Source organism: Scatophagus argus, chromosome 17 (assembly GCF_020382885.2).
Source record: "Scatophagus argus isolate fScaArg1 chromosome 17, fScaArg1.pri, whole genome shotgun sequence".
Lineage (NCBI taxonomy): Eukaryota > Metazoa > Chordata > Actinopteri > Scatophagidae > Scatophagus > Scatophagus argus.
In genome coordinates, this window is record NC_058509.1 from 21,464,035 (window position 1) to 21,487,397 (window position 23,363).

Sequence of the window (23,363 nt, forward strand, 5' to 3'; positions counted from 1 at the left end):
TACAATTTAATTAAAGAGTTTGGTCTAGACCTGCTCTATTTGGAAATTGTCATGTTGTGAATTGGTGCTATATAAATAAACTGAATTGCCTCCAGTGCTGCAAATAAGCTACATTTATTACATCTACTAATGTCCCTAAAGGAGGCAGATGAGTAGCTAAACCCACTGAGCAAGAGACAGCAGGAGTGTGAGAGGGAGAGAGAGTAGTCATAGCAAATCCAGTTCCGTATATGGTCCTTCCGAATTACTTAATATACTGAGCTGAGTTACTTGAGTCCTTTTAGTCACTTGAGTCAATATCACCAAAAACCTACTGGTGAAACCCAACTCTTCTTGGATCATACAAATCCATGTCCACAAACATCAGAAGTTTTAATTGATCTGCATTTTTCTGACTGTGCATTGTATCAGTATCCAGTGTGTTGATTTATTAAAAGCATGGCATTCACATACGCACAAGCTTCTGAGGTTATTTTGCAACAGTGTGGAGCTGCGTGATTGTGTGGAATGAAAATAAATTTACGACTTGTGCATGTGTGCATCTGATTCTTTTTTGCCTGTTTTTATTGACATTTAATAGGCAATGTGTCAAAATGATGCAGCGTCGCTGACGTAGAGGACTGAACCCCGATGCAGAGTCAAAAATGGGCGGGCAGGCAGGCAGGCGGAGGTCAAAAATAATATTATTTTATTTTTACAAAAGAAACTCAAGACTAGCACACACTTACTGTGGCTCTTGGATCAAAAAATATACAAAAAGCTGTGGCAAAACATGACAAGACAAGACAAGAATTTCCTGGCATAGAAAACATGGAGACAATACAACAACCTGACAAAAAGTGACGGGGAAGACGAGAACTAAATAGACAGCATAACAAGAGACAGGTGAAACACATTAAGGGAGGAGAAAGCAGTCAAGGTAAACAAAAGCAAAGTTACATGAAACAGAGACACATAGGGGAAGTGACACTTTCAAAATAAAACAGGACATGACGAAAACCTTGAACATAACACATGGAAACACAAGACACACATGAAACATGACACAAGGAACAGAAAATCAACAGACAGAACACCAGGGCGTGACACAATGTGTGTCAAGATCATGACTGGCACTGTGCTGAAACATTTCCTGTTGTACTGGTGCAGCCTTCTTCCTTCCTCAAAAAATGAGAGGCGTACATACATAAATTTGCACACACACGCAAACGTATTTTAATTTAATGTGTGACTTATATGTGAGAGCTAGTTTACCATGGTTTGTGGTAGTTACTTCATACATTACATTATTTAGAATGTCTTTCATGATGTGTGAAAGAAAAAGTCAGCATCAGTTTACACATTATTTAAACTAATAATCTGAATTAAACTGGATTATAGAACTGATATTTAGAAATCAATTGCCCATTTATTGGACAAGAAACATTCATATTCACCCGCTAGGGACCACCTTTTTTTATCAGAATCTTTTCTGATAAAATACTCGTTTCTGTCATGGTTACAGCACATCAAACATTAGGCACTCAAATATTTTTGTGTAAATGCTTTCATATTTGGTTATAGCAAATAGCAAATAATGGTCTATACTAAGCATTCACAGATAGTCCAACAGCCCCCCCACCCCACCCCACCACCACCACCACCACCACCACAACACCGCCCCCTCCCGTGTGTGTGTGTGTGTGTGTTTGAGAGAGTGAGGGGGTGGTGATGATTCAGAAGTCAGATTTCTCACAGGAACAGCCACTTCAGTAGATACAGAAGCACATCGCAGTTGGCTGGTGAGGAAAGATTCTTACTTTTTTTCTCTTCCGTACATTAGAGAGATCCACAGAAAAGTGTATTGCTAGAAAAGTGTATCACTGTTAATATTGGAAATTTTACTTTCTGACTTGCTGACTGCCATTTGAATCTGCCATTGTAAGAAAATACAGCTGTCACAATGTCCAGAGTTGCCAGTCTGTCAAAGCTGCGACAAGAGAGGATGAAGGAGATCAACCTGCGGGTGAGTTTGCACTATGTTCATGACATTGATGAGAGTAAGATTAAAGACAGTAATGAGAATGGTATCTGACGGTCATTTAGGTTCTGCCAGCCATTTTTAAACAGGAGCACTACTTTTGTTAAATATGGTGCGACTTAGCTGCAATCGTAATGTATAGTCAGTAGTTTGGCTGCTTCCTCGTATCAGTTAAGTAGAGCTTACTACTAGACTGGTAGACATACTGTGTTGTTTTCCTTTGTTTGTCTGTTTTTGTCACTTCCCTTTCTTTATGGTTCATTAGATCAGTCCCTGTTTTTGCACTCTCTGGCATAAAACATTTCCTCTTGACTTCAGTAGCACAGGCCTCTCATGACACAGGCCTTGATATAGCTGCATTGGCCTCATTCCACTTTTAACGTAGATATTCAGGATAAGTCTGTATGTCTCTGGAAATGTAGGTGGTGTATGTATTTGCTTGTACAGAGTGTGCTTGCTCACTGGATATTTGACTATAGCAACTGTTGCCATAGAAATGGTGGTGTGTGTGTGTGTGAGAGAGAGAGATATTACTGCTTGCTTAGAATGTTGTAGGCCACAAAATGTCTATAAATAAATATGAAATAAATAAAGTCACAGATGTGAGGAGTTTTCATGTGCAAGGTGCATATACAAGGTCACACAAAAAATAGATGGAGACACTTTGATACCAGTTTACTATGCAATCTGATGGATTCACCAAGGTCACAGTTCTTGTGAGCATTCCGCTGCACACCATCTACACCCTCCACCTGCTGCACTCTCAAGCTTCTGGTAGACCCTTCCCTATCCCCCTCCCCTCACTCCATCTCTTTTTTTTATATCTACTGGAGTTGCTTTCAGTAACTGACAGACCTGACATCCCATCACTGACTCAAGACATTCAGTCTCAGAGCTTGCATTAAATGCCAGGGTGCTCGGATGTGGACTGAATAAGTATCCCTTAAATTTTTCATTAGTAATGTGCCATTCTCACAGTAGGTGGTAGGTGTCAAAGTAACATCCAAATGCATGACAGGACCCAAGGTTTGCCAGCAGAATATTGCCCAAAACATCACACCAACTCCACCGGCTTCCCTTCCTCACATAGTGCTTCTTGGTGCCATGTCTTCACCAGGTGCAGCTTTAAAGTTAAGCATAGGAGAAAATGGCATTAACAAAGAGGTAGGAGAAATATTTTCCAAATGCTGAACGACAGTGACTAAATTTAATTTAAGTTACTTTATTAATCCCAAGCTGGGAAATCACTTCTCTGCATTTAACCCATCACTGATTGAAACACACACACATGCAACATGCAGTGAAACACACAGGACCCGGGGAGCATATATATTGGGGGTTAAGTGCCTTGCTCAAGGGCACATCAGTCGGCTAATAGGGGTGGGGACATTATCACTCCACCACACTCAAATTTTTCCTGCCCATTCAGTGGGGGAATCGAACCAGCGACCTTCCGATCACAAGCCACTTCTCCAATCTCTAGGCCACGGCTGCCCCCAATGAAACAAACAATTAATTCAATCCAATTCATATTCAGTTTATTTATATAGTGCCAATTACAACAACAAAAGTTATCTCATGATACTTTCCAATTTGAGCAGGTCTAAACCATACTCTTTACCATACTACGCCGATTATAACCAATCACAGCATTTAAAGGTAAGTGTCATAAATAGCAACAGGGTCGAGATCACTTCCTCACTAAAATAAAAGTTTCTTTTAGGCTAAGTCAGGAGCTCTCTGAGAGTATTCTCACAACATTTGTGAATATACAGTAGCTCCAGAGTTTTCAATCTCTGAGTCTGACCTAAACTGAACTCAGAAAATATCACTCTGAAAAGATCTGTCAAAATTAATTAAAAATTAATAAAGAAAGAGGAGAGCTGTTTTCTGTTGCCTAGTTTGTTTATGAGTAGGGATGGCAACTGATTGCCAAAGATTTTATTGATACAAATCAAGTCTGTGTAAAATGTCTTTCTTGAGTATTTAGTTTCATTTCTGTAATGTCCACAGAATTGCATATGGTTAGTTTTGTTGAGGTTGAACTGGAATATCCTGCATCAATCAGAATCAGAATTCCTTTATTAATCCCTGGAGGGAAATTCTTGTTTCTACAGACAATTGCACATGCAGTATTCCCGACCAAGAAAGGAGAAAAGTGCAGAGTATATAAATAGGATAAACAAAAACTAAAATCTCAAGTACAGTAGTATTTACAAAAACTGTATTCAAAAATTTTTTTTAAGAAAATTTAAAAATACAGGTATGTACAATGTGTAAAAGTAGCCAATATGTACATTGTATAAACCAAAATCAAAATAGTCAATTAAACATCTCACAGTGATTTCAGCTCGCTGGGGGCTGGCCCTACAGATATCGCTATACTTTTGTTGAAAGATCACACATCTGATTAATAACAAGCAGTCAATTTTTGATATACAATGACAGGATGCCCTCTCAGCCCAGCGATGTGCCCAGTGTTACCCCCAGCTTTCATCATTAATTTCCTATATGAACGTGAACTTGAGAGAAAAGAAAATGGCAGCCGCTGTTACTGCTACACCAGATCTTGTTGCTGTTATTCAAAACGCCTTTTTCAAGGCGCCCTTTTGGAGACAAAAGAGAAATAATAAAGAGAGGAAGACCTACATCCAAACTGGATTCACTAACAAAGGCCAAGAAAGCTTTTGTGCTCCATTTCAAAGATTGCAGCTCCAAGTGCTATGAGTGGCTAACAACCAAGCACAACAAGCTATTTTGCTTGTTTACTTTTTCAAGCAGACATTTAAAGAGGTAGAGCTCTCTCCATGGAGAAAGAATTGCTCAGTCAACTGAAGCAAAAGGGACAGCTGCATGAGGATATTATTGAATGCTTTGTCAAAAAAGACAGACACATGAACTTTGTTTACAAGCGACGGGTGAGTGCTTTACTATTTGACGAGTATTGTGTCATGCACATTGTGGTTCGCATCTGATAATGAGCATTATTAATGGCTTATGCACACTGTTATTGAGGTGTGTGTGGCATGTGGATGTCCAGCATTTGGGCAGTTATGCTGCTGTGGGTGCAGTGTCGTTTTAGAGTGACATGAATGTGCACAGTGACACTTGTATTGGTGGATTACTTTATTGATCCATGTAGGGAAATTTACTCTGCATTTAACCCACACTAATCTAGCCTACTGTTGCTCTCGTGTTGTTGAGAACCTGTGTGCAGCATAATATGAACATTATTTGCATATGGCTGCATTGGCTGTAACAAAGGCATATAAGATGTGTGTATGTGCTTTACGGTTGCTTACTGAAGGCCCTGACTGAAACCCCACAGTACGCCACTGCAAATATCTTTACCAATTCTGGTCATCAGTTCAGTTCTTTTCTTGTTGCCTCACTGATTCCTGATCAGTTATTAGATTGGAAACATATTGCTGAAATGTCTGCCCCACTTTACCCTAACCACCGGCCTACCTTTACAGTTGAATTTAATAAAACTAATTCCCTGGCTGGACAGCATGTCTCATACAGTAAGCTGAATCCACCCTTGCACCAGGTTGGGCCTCCCCACCCTCAATGCACAGGACCCAAAGGATCCAACATTCAGATGCCAGTTATCACAAAATACAATACAATACGAAAAAAAAATATCATAGAGGACCTGTGTTCCCAGGTGTGTGTATTGCGCTGTAAATATATGATTCATTTTATTCACGTCACCTGTCAGTGGTTTCAATGTTGTGGCTAATGTCCGTTCTCATTATCTAGTTATTAACTTCACTACACTACATCCCCTTCTCTTGTTTCTACATCCTGGATATGTTGCATTTTTTTTGTGGTTTGTATTCATCTCTTGTCAGTGTCAGTAATATGTCAGTCATGAAGGCTAAACTTGAATTAGCCAGGGAGCTCTACTGATCATCATAAATCCTTTTGGGTTACTGGGTCATTTCCATCCTCACAGTCACTTACAGTTATCCCCAAAATGGAACACCGAACACACATGGGGTATGCACATGTGAAATAACAACCATAATACTCTTTTATGATATAGTATTCAAAGACCCATGTCACTGAAAAAAACACCATGAGAATTATTAATTTAGGGGCATGTTACATAATGACAGGCTGGATATAAAATCACTACTTTTAATAAGGTAACTTTGAACATTTTTAAATATTGCTGAGAGTTTGAGAAGAAGGTGGCAAAAATGTAGAAGGCCCTGTCACCCTAGGCATGTTGCTTGGCTTTGGCAGAGCAGAGGCTACAAAAGGAAGTGTGAAAAGCATCGTTTAGGTGGTAGGGACATGAGGACTTTAAGCTGAATCCTTTGTGGTGCAGAAAGCTGGAGGAGGACAATAGTGATATGGTCTTGGGTGCAGCAGTAAGTCAGGAGTCAAGAAGCAAATCTTTGGATGTACTTACGTACTTTGAAGAACTCATATTTGGATGTGATGAGGCAATGGATCAGAATTTGTCAGCTGAGAAAGAGGGATAGGTGGAGATGGACAGTATTTCCTGATGATACACTTTTATTTTTTCCAAAAAGATTTCTGTCAAAGATTACTCTAAGGTGAATAATGAGAGGGAACACAGAGGGGCTGTCTGCCCTGTGCTTCGTTCTACAGTGCATCCAGGAAGTATTCACACCGCTTCGTTTTTTGCACATTTTGTTATGTCACAGTCTCATTCCAAAATGGATTCAATTAATTTTTTTCCTCAAAATTCTATACAAAATACCCCATAATGACAATATGGAACAAGTTTGCTTGATTTTTTTGAAAATTCATTAAAAATAAAAAAAAAACCAAAAATATAACATGTACGTAAGTAACCACACCGTGATCAACACTTTGTTAAAGCCCCTTTGGCAGCAGTTACAGCCTCAGGCCTTTTTGAGTTTGATCCTATAAGCTTGGTACACTTATTTTTGGGCAGTTTCTCCCACTCTTCAATGCAGAACCTCTGAAACGTCATCAGGTTGGATGGGCAGCGTCAGTGCAAAGCCATTTTCAGATCTCTCCAGAGATGCTCAATAGGGTTCAAGTCTGGGCTCTGGCTGGGCCACTCAAGGACATTCACAGAGTTGTCCCAAAGCCACTCCTTCGTGATGTTGGCTGTATGCTTAAGGTCATTGTCCTGTTGGAAGATAAACCTTCACCCCAGTCTGAGGTCCAGTGCACTCTGGAGCAGGTTCCCAGAAAGGATGTCTCTGTTCATTGCTGCAGTCATCTTTCCCTCGAACCTTACTAGTCTCCCAGTTCCTGCTGCTGCAAAACATCCCCACAGCATGATGCTACCTCCACCATACTCCACAGTAGGAATGGTATTGGCCAGGTGATGAGCAGTGTCTGGATTCCTCCAGACATGACACTTGTCATTCATGCCAAGGAGTTCAATCTTTGTTTCATCAGACCAGAGAATTTTGTTTCTCGGTCTGAGAGTCCTTCAGGTGCCTTTTGGTGGACTTTCATATGCATTTTACTGAGGAGTGGCTTCCATCTGGCCACTCTACCATACAGTCCTGATTGGTGGAGTGTTGCAGAAATGGCTGTCCTTGGAATTTCTCCCCTCTCCACAGTGCAACGCTGGAGCTCTGTCAGAGTGACCACCAGTGACCACCAGTTACTAAAAATAACTAGCAGAAATGTTCAAAAACAAGGTATAATGTTTAGTTAAAGTTTCATTCATTGCATGTTTTGTCACATTCCTGAAGCTCTGACTCTCTCCTGGAAGTTATTATGACAGAAATGAAAATCACAGTTTCAATTACAGATTTCTCTGGGTTTGAACAATGTTGTAACCAGTTGGAATGAAGGGAGCACACAGGTCAACAAAATATAAAACAAAGGCCTAGATTAGACATTTTAAAAGCTTTAAGTAAAAGTGTTGCTGTTTATTATTTATTTAATTTTTTTGTGCATCTTGTGGTTGTAGTTTGTTTGTTGTAAGGAAGCAATGTTAAATTAATTGCACAAAGTAGTCTCAGTCTGCTGCTTGCTGAAAGTTAGTGGGGGATTCTGGAGTTAGAGAAAAGGACTGGGACTACTAGAGCTAGACTGTATAAAATGAGACTAGTGCAAGTTGAGATATCCTAAGTCAATCAGTACTGGCCGCAATAAATAAGGTCAAATGCCAGTCCTTCCTTTACTTTGTTCTTCTGAGCTTTGTCACATTTGTCAAATGTGATTTAATTCAGTATTAAAGAAGTAAATAAATGCATAAACAAATAAATATTCCCCTGAAATACACAAAGTAAGCAATACATATATAATTAAATGATGATGAACATATAATAATTCAAAATACTTACATTTACAAATAGCCTTTTATTTTTAAAAGGACTTCTTAACTGCTTCCACTTTTTTCAGGTGACACTTATAATTCCACATTTATATCCCATTAATTAATGTTCCATTTTCCTGCTTGATTTCCAAAGAGTGTACAGTGACCATCAGCAATGGGCAAAGATACAAGCATAACAGTATAATGAGTATCCTTATATTCCCCATCGATCCTCCTCATATGCCTAACTAGACAAAATAAAACAAAAACAAAATTATAAGAAGATTAGAATTAAATTCTAAGGCTGCTCGAGCTCAATGCCCTGCCAAGGTGAGATGGTACAGACCTGTTCTGCCGTCAATCGTCATGAGGAATGTACGGTCTCTCCTCAGTAAGATGAGCTAGCGGCGTTGAGCCAGTATCAATGGAAATACCCAGAGTGTAGCATCATGCTGTTTACGGAGATCTGACTGACCAGACTAACTCTGGACAGTAAAGTCACTTTGGAAGGCTTCCTCTCGGTGCGGGCAGACAGGAGAATGGAGAGTGGTAAGAGAAAAGGAGGAGGGCTGGCAGTATTTGTGAATGACAGATGGTGTAACTCTAGGCACATCACTATCAAGGAGCAAATCTGCTGTAGGGTCATAGAACTGGTGGCCGTTAGCATGAGGACATATTATCTACCAAGGGTATGCTTGCGCGTCATCACGATGGCTATTTATGTCCATCTCGCTAACCGCTAACCTGGTTCATCTCCTGTCTGTGTACAAACTCATTGTATACAGGCAACCAGCTGTCACCTGCACAGTGAAGCGATGGGCTGAGAAGACTGAAGAGACTCTGAAAGACTCCACTGTGTGAGAGTTACTATGTGATCTGCAAGGGGGGGGCATGGACAGTCTGTATTTCCAGCACAATGTCTCACCCCCCCACCTCCAGCCCCCTCTCCACGGCTTTTAGCTCACAACCACCTCCTCCTGCTTTGTCTGTCATGAACTCATCAACCACTCCCTCCAACACACAACCCCCCTGCTCCAACATGTCCCTCCCAAAAAATCAGGTTAGAACTGAGCTTAAAAGAATAAAGGAGAGGAAGGCTTCAGGTCCAGGTGGCATCAGCTCCAGGCTCCTCAAGACCAGCTGTGCGGGGTAGTTGAGTACATCTTCACCATGAGCCTGAAGCTGGGGAAGCCACAGCTATGGAAAACATCCTGCGTAGCCCCAGTGCTGAAGACGGTGCCCCCCAAGAACCTAAACAGCTACAGACCAGTGGCACTGACATCCCACCTCGTGAAGACTCTAGAGAGGCTGGTCCTTGTACATCTCTGCCATCTGGTGAACCCATCAATGGACCCACTCCAGTTCACCTACCAGCCTGGCATTGGGGGGATGATGCAGTCATCTTCCTCCTGCACAGGGCCCTCTCTCACCTCTCTCTAAACGAAGCCAGTGTACAGATGCTTCTTCTTCCTGAGTAAACTTCAACTCCTTCTGATGTGCTTTTTAACATTGTTTATCTCTTTTCCAGAATAAAGAGAGAGAGCGCATGAGAGAGCGTGAGAAGGCAGCAAGGGAGAGGGAAGCACGTTACAGCAATGGTCACCTCTTCACATCACTGACAGTGTCAGGAACCACGCTCTGTTCATCATGCAACAAGAGTATTACTGCCAAGGAGGCACTCAGCTGCTCCAGTAAGTGACAGTGACTGCCCTTCCGCATCTTCATATAGACTGAGAGGTATGTAGAGAAGAATAAAATAAAACAAAGAGTACTCAAGTAGAAGAAAAAGTTCAGTTCTTACTTCAGTGAGTTTCTACAGGACAAAAAAAACTCTTGCAGTCCCTGCAAAGACATTTTGTGAGCACACATGCACACATATTAATGAAATGTGAAAGGGTCTGAAAATCCCCAAATGTACAGTCTCTAATGTAAAGCAAAGACAGAAAGACGTGACATCCCTGTGTATGTTTGATGTTTTCCAGCATGCAATGTCACCATCCACAACCGCTGTCGAGACACTTTGGCAAACTGCGCCAAAATGAAACAAAGGGTAAGACACAGGCTACACCACGAATCATGTTCAGGGCTTTTTTTTCTCTATTATTAGTACTATATTATTATTATTTCTACAAATATATTTAGAGAAATTGAATCACTTATGTGTCAAAATTGTCTATTAAATTAACTATCAATTGACAGTATACAGCAGCCGTGATACTGTCACACTGTGCTGTAGTGGAATACTGAGAGAAAGAGAGAGAGAAAAACCCTGTAAAAGCTTTGATAATCTATGATCAAGTGGTCCCATCATATATTTTGAAAATAATATACTCCATAAATTATAGCACTCGATAGCAAAAATACGAACCATAAGATAAGAATAATAGGAAGAAAAAGCGGAAAATCTAAAGCAAAAAAAGAGTATGTATTTTCTGCTTTAGATATTTCACCTGGCTGAAGCAAGCATTAGTGTTCAGCATTTGAGTTTTACGTTTACCTCTACAGTGCAACATCAGCATGAGCATCTCAATAAACAGAAATGAAATTAATGTCTGGGGATAATGAGACTTTACAAAAAGTATAAACTAAGAAAAAAAACAAAAACTAAGTCTGCATCTGGTACTAGACTGTACCTAGAACAGACACACACAGAAAAGGAATCCAATAGGATACAGAAAGAGTGCCACAATAAGCTGTTATCCATATACAGTATGTAAAGATATAACTTTCTTGAAACAGGCAACAGTTGGTGCTGAACAATTAGTAAACTACTTATCACACAGTGTCATGACAGAGGTAGCACTGCTAAAATGATCTCTTCATAGGTATAGGGGTAAAGGGCACAGGGATGCCTGCAGGTGACTTCAAAACCAAAGACAAACCAAAGACAGCCAAACAAAAGGCTGGTGTAGAGTAAGCACTTTTGACATTGGATCATGGTCAGTTGAACTTAATATGAACTGACAAATTGCAAAATATTCCCTACTGTTGTCGGTTACATATTCTTTGCTGCCATGCAAAGCTGTGGAAATTTTAATCATTGAATTGTCCTTTTAACAATGCAATACACATGCACACACACACACACACACACATATGTATATGTGTATGCATGTAAAGAAACGTTACTTGTAGCGGGATGTTTCTCGTTTCACTGTTCAGTGTACTACTGTAAACAGCTGAAATGACATTTGCTGAAATGAAATTGACTTGATACATATACATACCATGGAGTTTCAGAGTTCTGCACAGTATCTCATCCTGTCTGGTGTGGTGGACCCCAGCTTCTACTGATCTGCTATGAATAGTATTTCCGTGCCGTCCTTCAATCCAGCCTTTTCCAGCCATTAGTACAATTGGTTGATATCAACCACTTCTTCTATCTATCGGTGGGGTACATGCCATACAAAGGCTTGTCCTTCCATGATGGTTCGTCCTCTGCCTTCTCATTATCATTGTCAGGTTTCTGCTGCCTGAGGTATCTACTTTACAGTTTATCGCTTTCTGGGGGGCATCTTCCTGATGTACTCCTGGATCTTTGTTGTTTCATCCTGCACAGTGGTTCTGACACTCACTAGTCCTTGGCCTCCCTCATTCCTCTTGGTGTACAGTCTCAGGGTGCTGGACGTGGGGTGAAATCCTCTGTGTAATGTGAGGAGCTTCCTTGCCTTGATGTCAGTGGTCTTTGTCTGGTATCTGTTGAGGTATATGATGACTGGCCTGGCCTGGGCTGCCCTCAAAAGCGTCTAAACTGAGACTTTCCCAGTGGTGACATCACGTTCATTAATCTGCCACCTGTAACACTCATGGATTAATTGACTGTGCTAACGGACCCGTAGCCTTCAGGGAAAGATGCCGTTAGTTTCTCTGTCCAGTGTCCAGTTGCTACCATGGGCCCCTACGTGACCACTATTGCTCACTGGCCTCGACCCTGACTTGATGCCACGTTATGAACACTGAGGCAAAAGAATGTGGGAGGGGAGAGGGACAGAGGAGGGCCCTCTTTCATGATTCTACCCACTGGCCTGGAGTGGACATCGCAGTGGCAAGTGAAAGCTCCCAAAGGTGTGCCCTTGGCAATCACTATATTCGCTTATTACGGGCCTCAGCCTGAGGAGGAGCGCTTTTGTGAGCCCGTAACACCTGTCACTCCTTTTCAAGATCTACACCCCTGACCAATTAACTCCTAACAGTTATGAAGATTCACTGGACTCGAACACCTGATCGATCCGGGGAGGGGCCTTTACACAGGCTTTTTAGCCTACCCTATAACATTTTATGGGATTTTAATCAGTCAGTAATATGGGATTATAAAAGTAATGTTAAAATGTAAAGATAAAAGCTAATAAAAATAATTAAGTTGAGACAAGTCAAGGCTTGCTAAGATCTTATGTGTGACCCTATAAATTTTAGTCACACATGTTCGTACAGATCTGATCCAATTTAGATCTAAAATTTAGCCACTTGTTGGCATTAATTCTTATCTGATGTTCTCAACGGGCGGCACGGTGGTGCAGTGGTTAGCACTGTCGCCTCATAGCAAGAGGGTCCCAGGTTCGAATCCCGGTCTGGGCCCTTCTATGTGGAGTTTGCATGTTCTCCCTGTGCCTGCGTGGGTTTTCTCCGGGTACACCGGCTTCCTCCCACAATACCAAAAACATGCACATTAGGTTAACTGGCTACTCTAAATTGCCCCTAGGTGTGAGTGTGAGAGTGTGTGGTTGTCTGTCTTTGTGTGTTGGCCCTGCGATTGACTGGCGACCAGTCCAGGGTGTACCCCGCCTCCCGCCCGTAGTCAGCTGGGATAGGCTCCAGCTCCCCCGCGACCCTGACGGATAAGCGGTATAGAAAATGGATGGATGGATGTTCTCAACTCCTGCACTCATTTCACCCAGGACCCAGAAATGCAACCAGCCCAAACGTGACTGTGCTGACTGACATGAGTAGTCTGACTGACCACAGAGTGCAGACAGCCAATGGAGGAATAATTCACTGGTACTTCTGAGTTACACATTCATGGTTGCAATCATTGAGTCATAGCACATAAAACAACTTTCACTTTCACCACATGCAATTACAGTTGCCTTAGTTTTGGTGTTTTGGTGTAATCATGTTGGTGGAGGAACACTGGGGCGGAACAGGAAGTGCCCTGCAGTGTGTGGTGACAGGAAACACTGCTTATATACGCTCCTCTGCTAAGAGCTGCACAGGTGCAGCCTGAGCAGTTACGGGTTTCTAACCACAAGCTCAAGCTCATTAGCTTGGTGGTGACTCCCTTCCTTACCAAATCATGGACACATATCAGAGTTCAAGTACTTTTCAGTTTTTATGTGTAAATCATCAATATAAATCATATCAAATGAAAACTTTTCATCACTCAAAGAAATAAAAATACAATAAGAATAATCACAAAGGGGATCAATCTAAGAACGGATGTTTATATGAATACACTCAAGATAATAATGAATAAGGGATCAGATAATAATACTGATGATGACTAATAAAATAAAAATAAATGAATATATGATGATGGATGATTAAATGTTTATAAAGAAATAAAATTTGATAAAAATGACAAATCATTAAATGAGTATCTGATTAAGTAAATAAATGATCAAACAACAAATGTAATGATGTTGATAAGATAATAGATTACGATGATTGTGATGGACAAATAACAATGAGTTGAAAACTGATAAATGGCTAAATCAATAAATGGATGTAATAAAATAATAAATGCTAAACGTAATAGTAAATTGTTAAATCATAAATGTAAAAAAAATAGTAAATGATTAATGATCATCATAACAATTAATGATTAAATGAGTAAATGGTTAAATGGTTGAATGTAAAAACGATAAAAGATAATATAATAATTAATGATATGCTAAAGGTTTCACAAGTAAATGATAAAATTAATCAAATGACCAAATCATGAAATGATTAAACAAATCAATCTGACAGTGTTAAGAAATGTCGACACACGCTTGTGGAGAACTTCTTACTTTTTACTTCTCCTCACGTTCCATTCTGCACCTTATCTGCCATTATCTATTTTTTATACTTCCCTGTTGTTTTATATTTTGTGCTGATTACTTGATACTTTTGTTTGCCTCTTTGTATTGCAACCCCGGCACAACAATTTTCTGCGGGATCAATAAAGTTATTATCTTATCTTTTTTTTTCTGTCATTTTCTGTCTGTCTGTTCAGTCTATTCAGAGACATGTTAAGTGGCATGGTTGGGTTCACCCTTCCTGTCACCTCCGCCCCTGCAACTGGCAGAGCTGTCAGTGTTCTGCCCATTATGGGGCAGATTAGTAGGAGTCGAGCCGAACTCTTTTTGCTGCAGCAGAGTGAAGTTCACTCTTCCTGCTTCCACTCAGTTCGTTATGGGACAGATCAGCAGCAGAGTTGGGTTAACTCGTTATCTTGGAAGTTATCTCTGGCTACCCCAGAGCTTCTGAGTCTGGCAATTCGACAGTCACAACTCCACACATTTTAATCAGTGCAACATCCCATATGTTCTTCCAGTAGTGTTCAGCCTCTGCCCTGGATGGATCTATTCTCATGTTATTGCCTTGCCACTGGGAGTACACTTTGGATAGTTAGGTAGAGAACATCCTATTTATTCTCCTAGCTTTTGCTGATCATATATATCTATTCAGGCAGGCGGAGCTGTGAGTCTTTGTTTGGCAGTCTCCAGTGCCTCAGGTATAGACTTCATTGATAACCCTTTCTTCATCATGCCCAGCGGCAGTCCTAGCCTGAATGGCGCCCTGGGCGAACAGCCCCTGTGGTGCCCCCCCGCACTGGCTCACGCCCCCACCAACCCAAAGAGAACATCGGGTGAAAAGTATATGTATAAACTTTATTAAGATAGAAATACAATAAAACAAACATTAAACAGCCAATTTAAACTGCACAACCATAAACATATGCAAGATATATATTGTTTTTAAAGTGCTTTATAAATAAAGCTGAATTGAATTGAATTGAAAGAAAATACACATTTAATATCACAAGCATAGAAAAGCACGACAAAGAAATAAGGATAACTGAACATAAATAACAATAAAAATACAAGTCAAAATACACAAATCCTTCTCACACACAGAACTAAAACCTGACCCTTCTGGTGACAACATCTCCCATTAGGAAAAAAGAAATCTGATGCCACCTAACTTGGCCCTCTGCGTACCAACTCGGTCCTGATGCTGTCTGTCAGAGGTGATGGCCAGTCTGCAGGGTCTGTTAAAAGAGGCTCTTCCCCTGTGGCAGTTGAACTTTGTGGGGGTTCAGGCATTTCTGTAGAACAGCACATTTGATTTGGCACATTATTCAAAGCACACATCAGTGGAACAAAACATGGTTTTAAGAAATAGCAAAACTGGATTAATCAGAACAGGAAAAAATGTGTACAGGCAGGTAAAGATCACAGATAAAACACACTGCTACTTCTATCTTCACACACACACACACACACACACACACAAATGACAGCAAAATACCGCCCACCTATAGGCTCCTGCTGAGGAGAAGCAGCAGCAAACTCTTCATGGCGTTTCTGAGACATGGCAGGAGATGCCATAGAAACCATAGCTGCCGTAGAGGTGGATGGGATCTCCTGATCCTCTGCTACAGATGAGGCCTCTGTTGCTGGAGACTCATCCTGGGCAGGAAAAGTGCATCAATGTAAACATGCATGAACGGCACACTTAAATACATTAGCTATCACTTAATGTCATTACGCCTATTACATGCTATTAACCTCCAGATTAACCAACGGGGAGAAATGCTTCATTGCCCAAATTCTATTAACGTTATACTGAGACAGAAAATATAGAGTGAAATGTGGGCAACATCCGTCTTTTTAAGGCTAGCTTACTGCACAGAAAATCCCGAAGGCCAAATACAGTACGCAGCGATAACCAAATGGCCACAAAGCAATGACAGCAAAGGTGCTGATGGCTTAAGTGTAGACACAATTATTGGTATGTATGTATGTTAACTCAGATAATGTTCAGGTTAACTATAACCAGCACACAAAACAGCAAACAAGCTAATGACCGCTAAACGATTAACGTTAGCCCCTTTTCATAACGTAATTACAGTCGTACGCTACAGAGGGAACATTAGCTACATACCTTTGTCTTTGGACCGTTTCTCCTCTTCTTCTTTCCTTTTCTTTCTGAAATAAGCACCCGATAGCTTTGGCCTTTTTCTGTCCATTATGTTTATTACCTGAACCAGAGTCGCCTCGGGAATCAACAGGTTACTAATGCCAATGCGCTCTGACGTGACGGACAGCAGGGGTCAAGACTAAACCAACACATTGGTGGTGTACAGATAGTCTCATTTTTGAATAGTAAGACTGTATTATTGGCCTTCGCACAACCCACAGACAAAAAGCAAGTGTATGGAATTTGAAATAGGCCTACAGTAGGAAACTATCTAGTGTTATGAATGAAATTTACTTTGAGTGGAACAATTAGGAGGATCCCCGTTGCCCCTCCTCCTTGTTCCAGTGGTTTGACCTCGGTGAGTGACCCTACCTCCACCCCAACCCCCCTCTTGCAGAGTTGCAGTAACTGCAGCGGTGCTCTCGGGGGAGGGGGGCGTAGTTACAACGACAGGGGGCGTCAATTATTAATTAATTATTTAAGTTTTTTTGTTATCTTTTTTTTTTTTCTGGTGGGCGGGGCGGAGGTCCTCACATGCTGCCCCCAGCAAAGTGCCGCCCTGGCCGGCCGCCCAATTCACCCATATGAGAAACCGCTACTGATCATGCCCTCTCTGTAGTGCTGAGAGCCAACCGACTTCTCTCCATTTTACCCTGATCTTGTCCTCCAACCTCATCTTCCATGGGGGATAGTGCTCTTTCTTTCGGTGCTAACCTTGTAGCCAAGCATCTCAAAGATTGCTGTTACTGTGTACATCATCTCACTGGTCTAGGTTTATTTTCTGCCCTAGCCCAAATGCCTTGTTCCAGTAGTCCGTTTCTCGTCAGGTTGACCTGGACTCTCAACATCTGATGTGGGCCATGTTGCCCAGGTCAACATGGTCAGTAGTGTACCAAAGTCAGTAGTACTACTAACTTTCGCTCATCATTCTTTTCTCTGTCTCCAAGATTTAGACTCTAAGACTCCATGAGCTTGAAGTTTACTTAACTGATTGCTTTCTTTTGAAAGAAAGAAATTAGGAAATTACTTCTCCGCATTTAACCCATCACTGATTGAAACACACACACATGCAACATGCAGTGAAACACACAGGAGTGGGCAGCATCAAGCGCCCGGGGAGCATATATATTGGGGGTTAGGTACCTTGCTCAAGGGTACCTCAGCCATGGACACCGGTACGGGGAATCGAACCAGCGATCCACCGGTTACGGGTCCGACACCCTAACCGCTGATCCACGACTGATTGGTTTTATGTCAATAAATACTGATGTACTATCATTATTATTATAGGAAACAAACTTTTCCTTCAGAAAGAACTTAAGTCAAGCATGAGGCAGGCCAGAAAGGCTAACAAAAGGATAATTCTAAAGTAGGCCTAAAGTTGCAAAGAAAAAACTCTTTCTAGTACTTTCAAGTAGAAAAGAATGGAAGGTTAGAGACTGGTCTACAGTTATTTTGAGACCCTGGATCAAGATGTGGTTTCCTATGTAAAGGATTAACTACAGCAGTCTTGAAGCTAGTGAGGACAATACCAGTTGTAAGATAATTGTTAAGATAAATAAGATAAATCCTTTATTAGTCCTGCAGTGAGGAAATTTACAAGTAAATGAAAGTGAAAAAAGTGTAAGTGAAAAATGTAAAATATTTGGTACCCGTAAGTCCCAGTGTTGGGCAGAAATCCTTTAATAGTTTGGCAGGCAGGGAACCAAGAGGCAAGAAATTGATTTCAAGACTGACACCCAATTAGAAAATATATAAAGAGAGACAGTCTCAAAAATTAAATAACTGAGACTAACTGAGAATCAGCATATGAATGTTGTATGATGAGGAGGTGAATTTGAATCTAATCTCATATATTTTCTTATAGACAAAAATCTAAGAAAGCATTTGCTGTAAAGGGTGCACAGTTGATGGACTGTGGTTTTGAGTAAAGTTAGCATTGTGTCAAAAAGAAATCTATGATTGTGGTTACTGTCATTGATTAGGACAAAGAAGAATGATGTAAAACCTCAATACATTTTACAGTACATTCTTGTGCTGGGTGAGGTTGAAAACTTCCAGTTCAGATTAATTTATTTGCATTCCATTTTCAGCCTGTTTAAATACACGGTTCCTATGTAAACCAGGGTGATGACTTCCTTGACTGCCTGATTGTTGTAGAGATAAATGCAACTGATTCATGGAGCGTAGCAAGGAGTGAAAGCACTTTGTGAGATTTTTGTAGTGGTTTTACACACACCTTATGGTGCAACCTAGATAAGTCATCAGTGATGTAATCTGGGATCATTGGGTATTTCAGGTTTCAACATCATACTCCCTTGTCCAGGCAACCCAGCCAGGGGCGATCAGTCCCTGACTTGCGTCTAGGCAGCTTATGTGATCCACAGATTGCCCCTTTTGATCCACAGCCATCTTGATGTCTTCTCTGTAGCGTCAGTGATGCTCCCGATGGCTTTCCTGCTGTGCAGTCCCCTGATCCCCAGCAGCTTGAGGGGTCTGCAGAGCGACTGGCCAGAAAATCCTTGGCAGACAACTTGGGGTGGGGTAGCAACAGGTCTTCCATCCCCTGCTTTGGCATTTGCCTGCTAGCTGCTTGCACTTGTCCCTCCTCCTCTCAAACACCTTTCCCATCTGGTCTTCCCAGGGCACGGTCAGTTTCAGCTGGACCACCTGTCTTGATGATTCTGACACAAGAACCATGTCAGGCCTGAGCATGGTTCTTGTCACAGATATGGTGTTTGGAAATTTGAGCTGTTTTCCCAGGCTGACCTTCAGCTGCCAACCTGAAGCTGTTACCAGAACCCCCCGTTGGGTTTGTGTGCTATTGCGGCTTCTCTCCCGCCTTGACAAAAGCAGCAGAGTGCTTGCTGATGTTTGCTGCATGCTGAGAGATATCCCTGTGCTGATGGCCAATTACACCCAGCACCTAATCATGACACCACTGATAAAGGCCCTCTCCCAGGGCAATAGCAAATCAGGATGACACAACACACTGTACCACAGTCGTGCTTCAGCCTGGTAAGCTACCTACTGAGCCCTCCACTTCCTACCCATCCTCTGAGGAGACTGAGGAGACTTTGGTGTCAATAGAGTCTCTGTTCAGCAGCACCTCCTCTCTTGCCTGGGAAACCATAAAATCTTCCAACAGGCTGCTGAAGGGGAGTAATAGATTGTTCTTATTCCCATATAAGGCAATGCTACGGGAGAGGCCCAACCAAGGTCCTTGACGATGGTTTCTATCCAAAAATTGCTAATGACATTGTGTCCTGTCTTTATTTGAAGGAGACTGGATACTCATTATTATTATTTATTATATATTGTTATTTGCTACTCAAGCAACATTTCTTTGTTTTTATAGTATGTGGCTGGGTGAATCACATTGAGGTGAGAGCTTGTGTGTTGTTGTGTCTTGTTTGCATTTTACATCCAAGTTCAAGATAATATTAAAAAAAATACTTTCTGTCCACATCACAATATAATTTCTCATTTGTGGATCTAACAAAGTCCTATCTTATCTTATCTTATCTTATCTTATCTTATCTTATCTTGTCCTGTAAAAGACACCATTGTATCGCAAAACAGTTTTTATCTTTAAATACATTAAATGTGGTGTGATGGTTCAAATACTGATGATACTAATAATGAAAATTACTTAATTACAGTGATTAAGGTATTAAATCAACGCGTGGCTTAACCTGTAAGGACTGTTAAATGTAGAATGCTGTTATACATAGTACATGCTGATTTGTGCACTTGATCACTACAGCAGCAGAAGACGGCCCTAATGCGGAATAACTCAGCCTTGCAGAATGTCACGCTGCGCACCAAAAGTAAGAACTTTTCTGAAACACACATAAATGTTTGAATATATTCTCCTCCTCCTATCTCAACTAGTTCCTTTTTTGTCATTGAAATGTTTAGTTCTTCTTCCTTTTCTGCTTTTATTCTCCTCTTCCTCATAATTTTTTTCTCTTCTATTATCAAACTTCTCTCCTTCATCCATACTCCTACATCCCATATCCTATATCCTTTATCTTCCCCCTAAACATGTTGTTTTGCATGTAATTATACTCCTCCCCTTCCTACATCTCTCTTTGCTGTATTGTCTGTCTTCCACCTGCAATATTTTCTTTGTTCCATAGCTCCAGGAATGCGTGAGCGTCCAAGTTCAGCCATCTACCCTTCCGACAGCTTCCGACAGTCTCTGCTGGGATCTCGCCGTGGTCGCTCTGGTCTAACACTGTCCAAGAGTGTATCCACCAATAATATTGCAGGGTGAGCCTCATTTTCATTGACCAGCTGTGATACAAAGTAAACCATGCTTTTCAATCTTAACTTAGGGACTGACAGCTAAGGCACATTTCTTTTGGAAACCTTACCCAGGGGCGAGGTACAGTTCAACTTTAAAAAAAGAAAATACATAAATCTAGATGAATACTACTTACAACTCAGACTGCATAAAAGTGTTGCTGATAAACAAAATGACAGTGAAAGCAAAAGTGGCTGTGCTTGCACTCTCTCAATGACACTAACTGCATATCATGTTATATAATATTACTGTCACACTTTTATCTATTAGCATTAAAATTCAATACTTTTTCAATATCATATGTTTAAAACAATATAAAATACATGTTTGATAGTATTAAAAGTAATGACAGAGCTACAATCAGATTTTCAACCCAATGCTGCACAGATGTCAAAATTACATTTGTATGCTTTCAGTGACTTTTTCTGAACTGGCACAAATCTGAATCTTTAAACACACTATGCGATGCACTGTGAAATTATACCTAGCCATGGTGTCATGTGTTAAAATGCATCACAGAACTGCATTTGTGTCACAGTTGCACGGCTCAGTAGAGCATGTAACATTCTTCCTGAAGATATGAAGGCAGTTTTGGAGCTGGGAACAATTAAAGCCTGCTATGAGAAAACAAAGGTGAAGGTTACGCTCAGTCTGAACAGTCCAGCAAGGAGTATAGAAGGAGAAAAGGCAGTTGTACATGCACCAATAGGCATTGCCTGTATACATTTCTAGTCATTGTATATATTTCTGGTCATCTCATTCTGGTCACCATGTTCTGTATATATCCCACCTCAATTGTATATATTTTTTGAAGCACAACCCTTGCACAACTTTTTCATTTATTTTATTTTTATTTTTTATCTTTTGTTATGTGGCACTGTTACACCAGGTCAAATTCCTGTGTACATTGTACATTTGAGGAATAAAGAGATTCTGATTCTTATTCTGACCAGTAGGGAAGGGGAAGAGCATTTAACCTAATCACCCAATATCGATTACTACGACACAACACTCGGCAACAAGTCTTATAGAAAGACAGAGGATAAAAGTGGAGAAAGGCTGCAGTATTGTGGAAAAGTGTAGCAAGCAAACAAAAGCTCATCTTTTCAAAATATTCAACAAACAGAAATTTAATTAATTTAACCTCCATGTCTCAGCAGCTATAAGTGTGCTTGCAAGTTATTATTATTGCATTTTTATGTGTGGCCACGTGCACCAGTTGCCTACTGATAATAAAGGAAGCGAATCACATTCAATTCAAGTCACTGTGGGGTGTGTATATGGGTGTGTAAAACCACGGACAGGTCAAGTGAATGAAATTAACCATATCTTTACAATGCAATGTTCTGTGTGGAAACCTTGGGATCTGGCAATCATGTGAATCCTGTCCTTACAAATAAACGATATGCGTTCTCTGACACCACCCTTTCATTAAGTCATCTCAGTTTCGAGCTCTGTTCTTTTTCACCACCACCATGTATCTAGGCTCTGGAGGAAGTATTCTTCATAATGAAAGCACCTAATTTGTCAAATTTGCAGTAAACTACTTCCTGCCAGGGACTAAGTAAAATCTATTTCTTCTGTTCTCAGTAAATTTAATCTAACTTCAAATTCTCTCATTCACTTCTGTTCGTCTTATTAGTTTTTCCTGATGGAAATACCACCAGAGTCAGCACTTACCTAGTGTCCATAGTCCATGACATCCATCAAAAACAAAACATGTGCTCCTTGGTTTACAACTTAATCTTCCACTAAATTTCATTCAGATTTGCAAAGAATTTTTTAAAACCAGTCAACAGTGTGCTAAAAAGCATGCAGTATTGAGAACGCTGAAGATGTTTACTTTAGATGGGTTAATATTTTGTTTTAAGTCAGGTTTTCTTTCTTCCTCAAATGCTCATAAAATAAAATATAAAAGCTCATGGCCCTGAAATGTTTACACCTTATGCTGCTATGTAATTGGTGCTACATATGTTAAGGTGGAGCAGAATGATGAACATCAGGCTCTTATAGCGCCTGCCTGCACAGTCTCTGTTTGCTGGGGGCGTGAGCTGATGTAACAGTAGTTAGTACTGACCTTAAAATAATAAGATCAATAGTTAGTACAAAATACCAATGTGTGTGTGTGTGTGTGTGTGTGTGTGTGTGTGTGTAGCACCCTGAATGACGACTCTCCCCTGGGGCTGCGCAGGATCCTGTCCCAGTCCACAGACTCCCTGAGCTTCAGGACCAGAGCTATGTCAGTGGAGTCTCTCACTGATGACGGTATCAGAATATTCAAACTGTTATTACCATTATAGCAATGTCTGGGAACTCAGAAGACATTGATAGTGACTGTAATGTTAGTTTTAAAACAATCCACTGTAATCCAGTGTCACAAAAAACCCTGTTATGCCATGAATTAGTTTCTGTTAAATCTGCGTTTCCAAAAACAGAAAATGTTGTCCACCTGTCCACCTACCATTGTGTTTTCACAAGACTACATGCACTGCAGCTCTGTTTCATTGCATCTTCCAGTGCATTGCTGTTGCTTTAAAACAGTCATTTTCACTTGCCTCTGATCACCATGTAGT

General features: G+C 40.8%; 1 protein-coding gene across 5 annotated transcripts in view; it reads left to right on the top strand.

The window, feature by feature from the left end:
- Window positions 1-1,696: 1,696 nt before the first annotated feature.
- The window catches only part of arhgef1a (Rho guanine nucleotide exchange factor (GEF) 1a), a 63,862-nt gene continuing 42,195 nt past the window's right edge, over window positions 1,697-23,363 (top strand). For 4 of the 5 annotated variants that reach the window (XM_046417060.1, XM_046417063.1, XM_046417062.1 and 1 more), the window contains exons 1-7: window positions 1,697-1,781; window positions 1,926-2,005; window positions 9,829-9,991; window positions 10,283-10,350; window positions 20,248-20,311; window positions 20,624-20,756; window positions 22,946-23,055. In XM_046417060.1, coding sequence (XP_046273016.1) covers window positions 1,943-2,005; window positions 9,829-9,991; window positions 10,283-10,350; window positions 20,248-20,311; window positions 20,624-20,756; window positions 22,946-23,055 — 601 coding nt within the window. In that variant the 5' untranslated portion in view covers window positions 1,697-1,781; window positions 1,926-1,942. The other variant, XM_046417061.1, reaches the window with a different exon arrangement.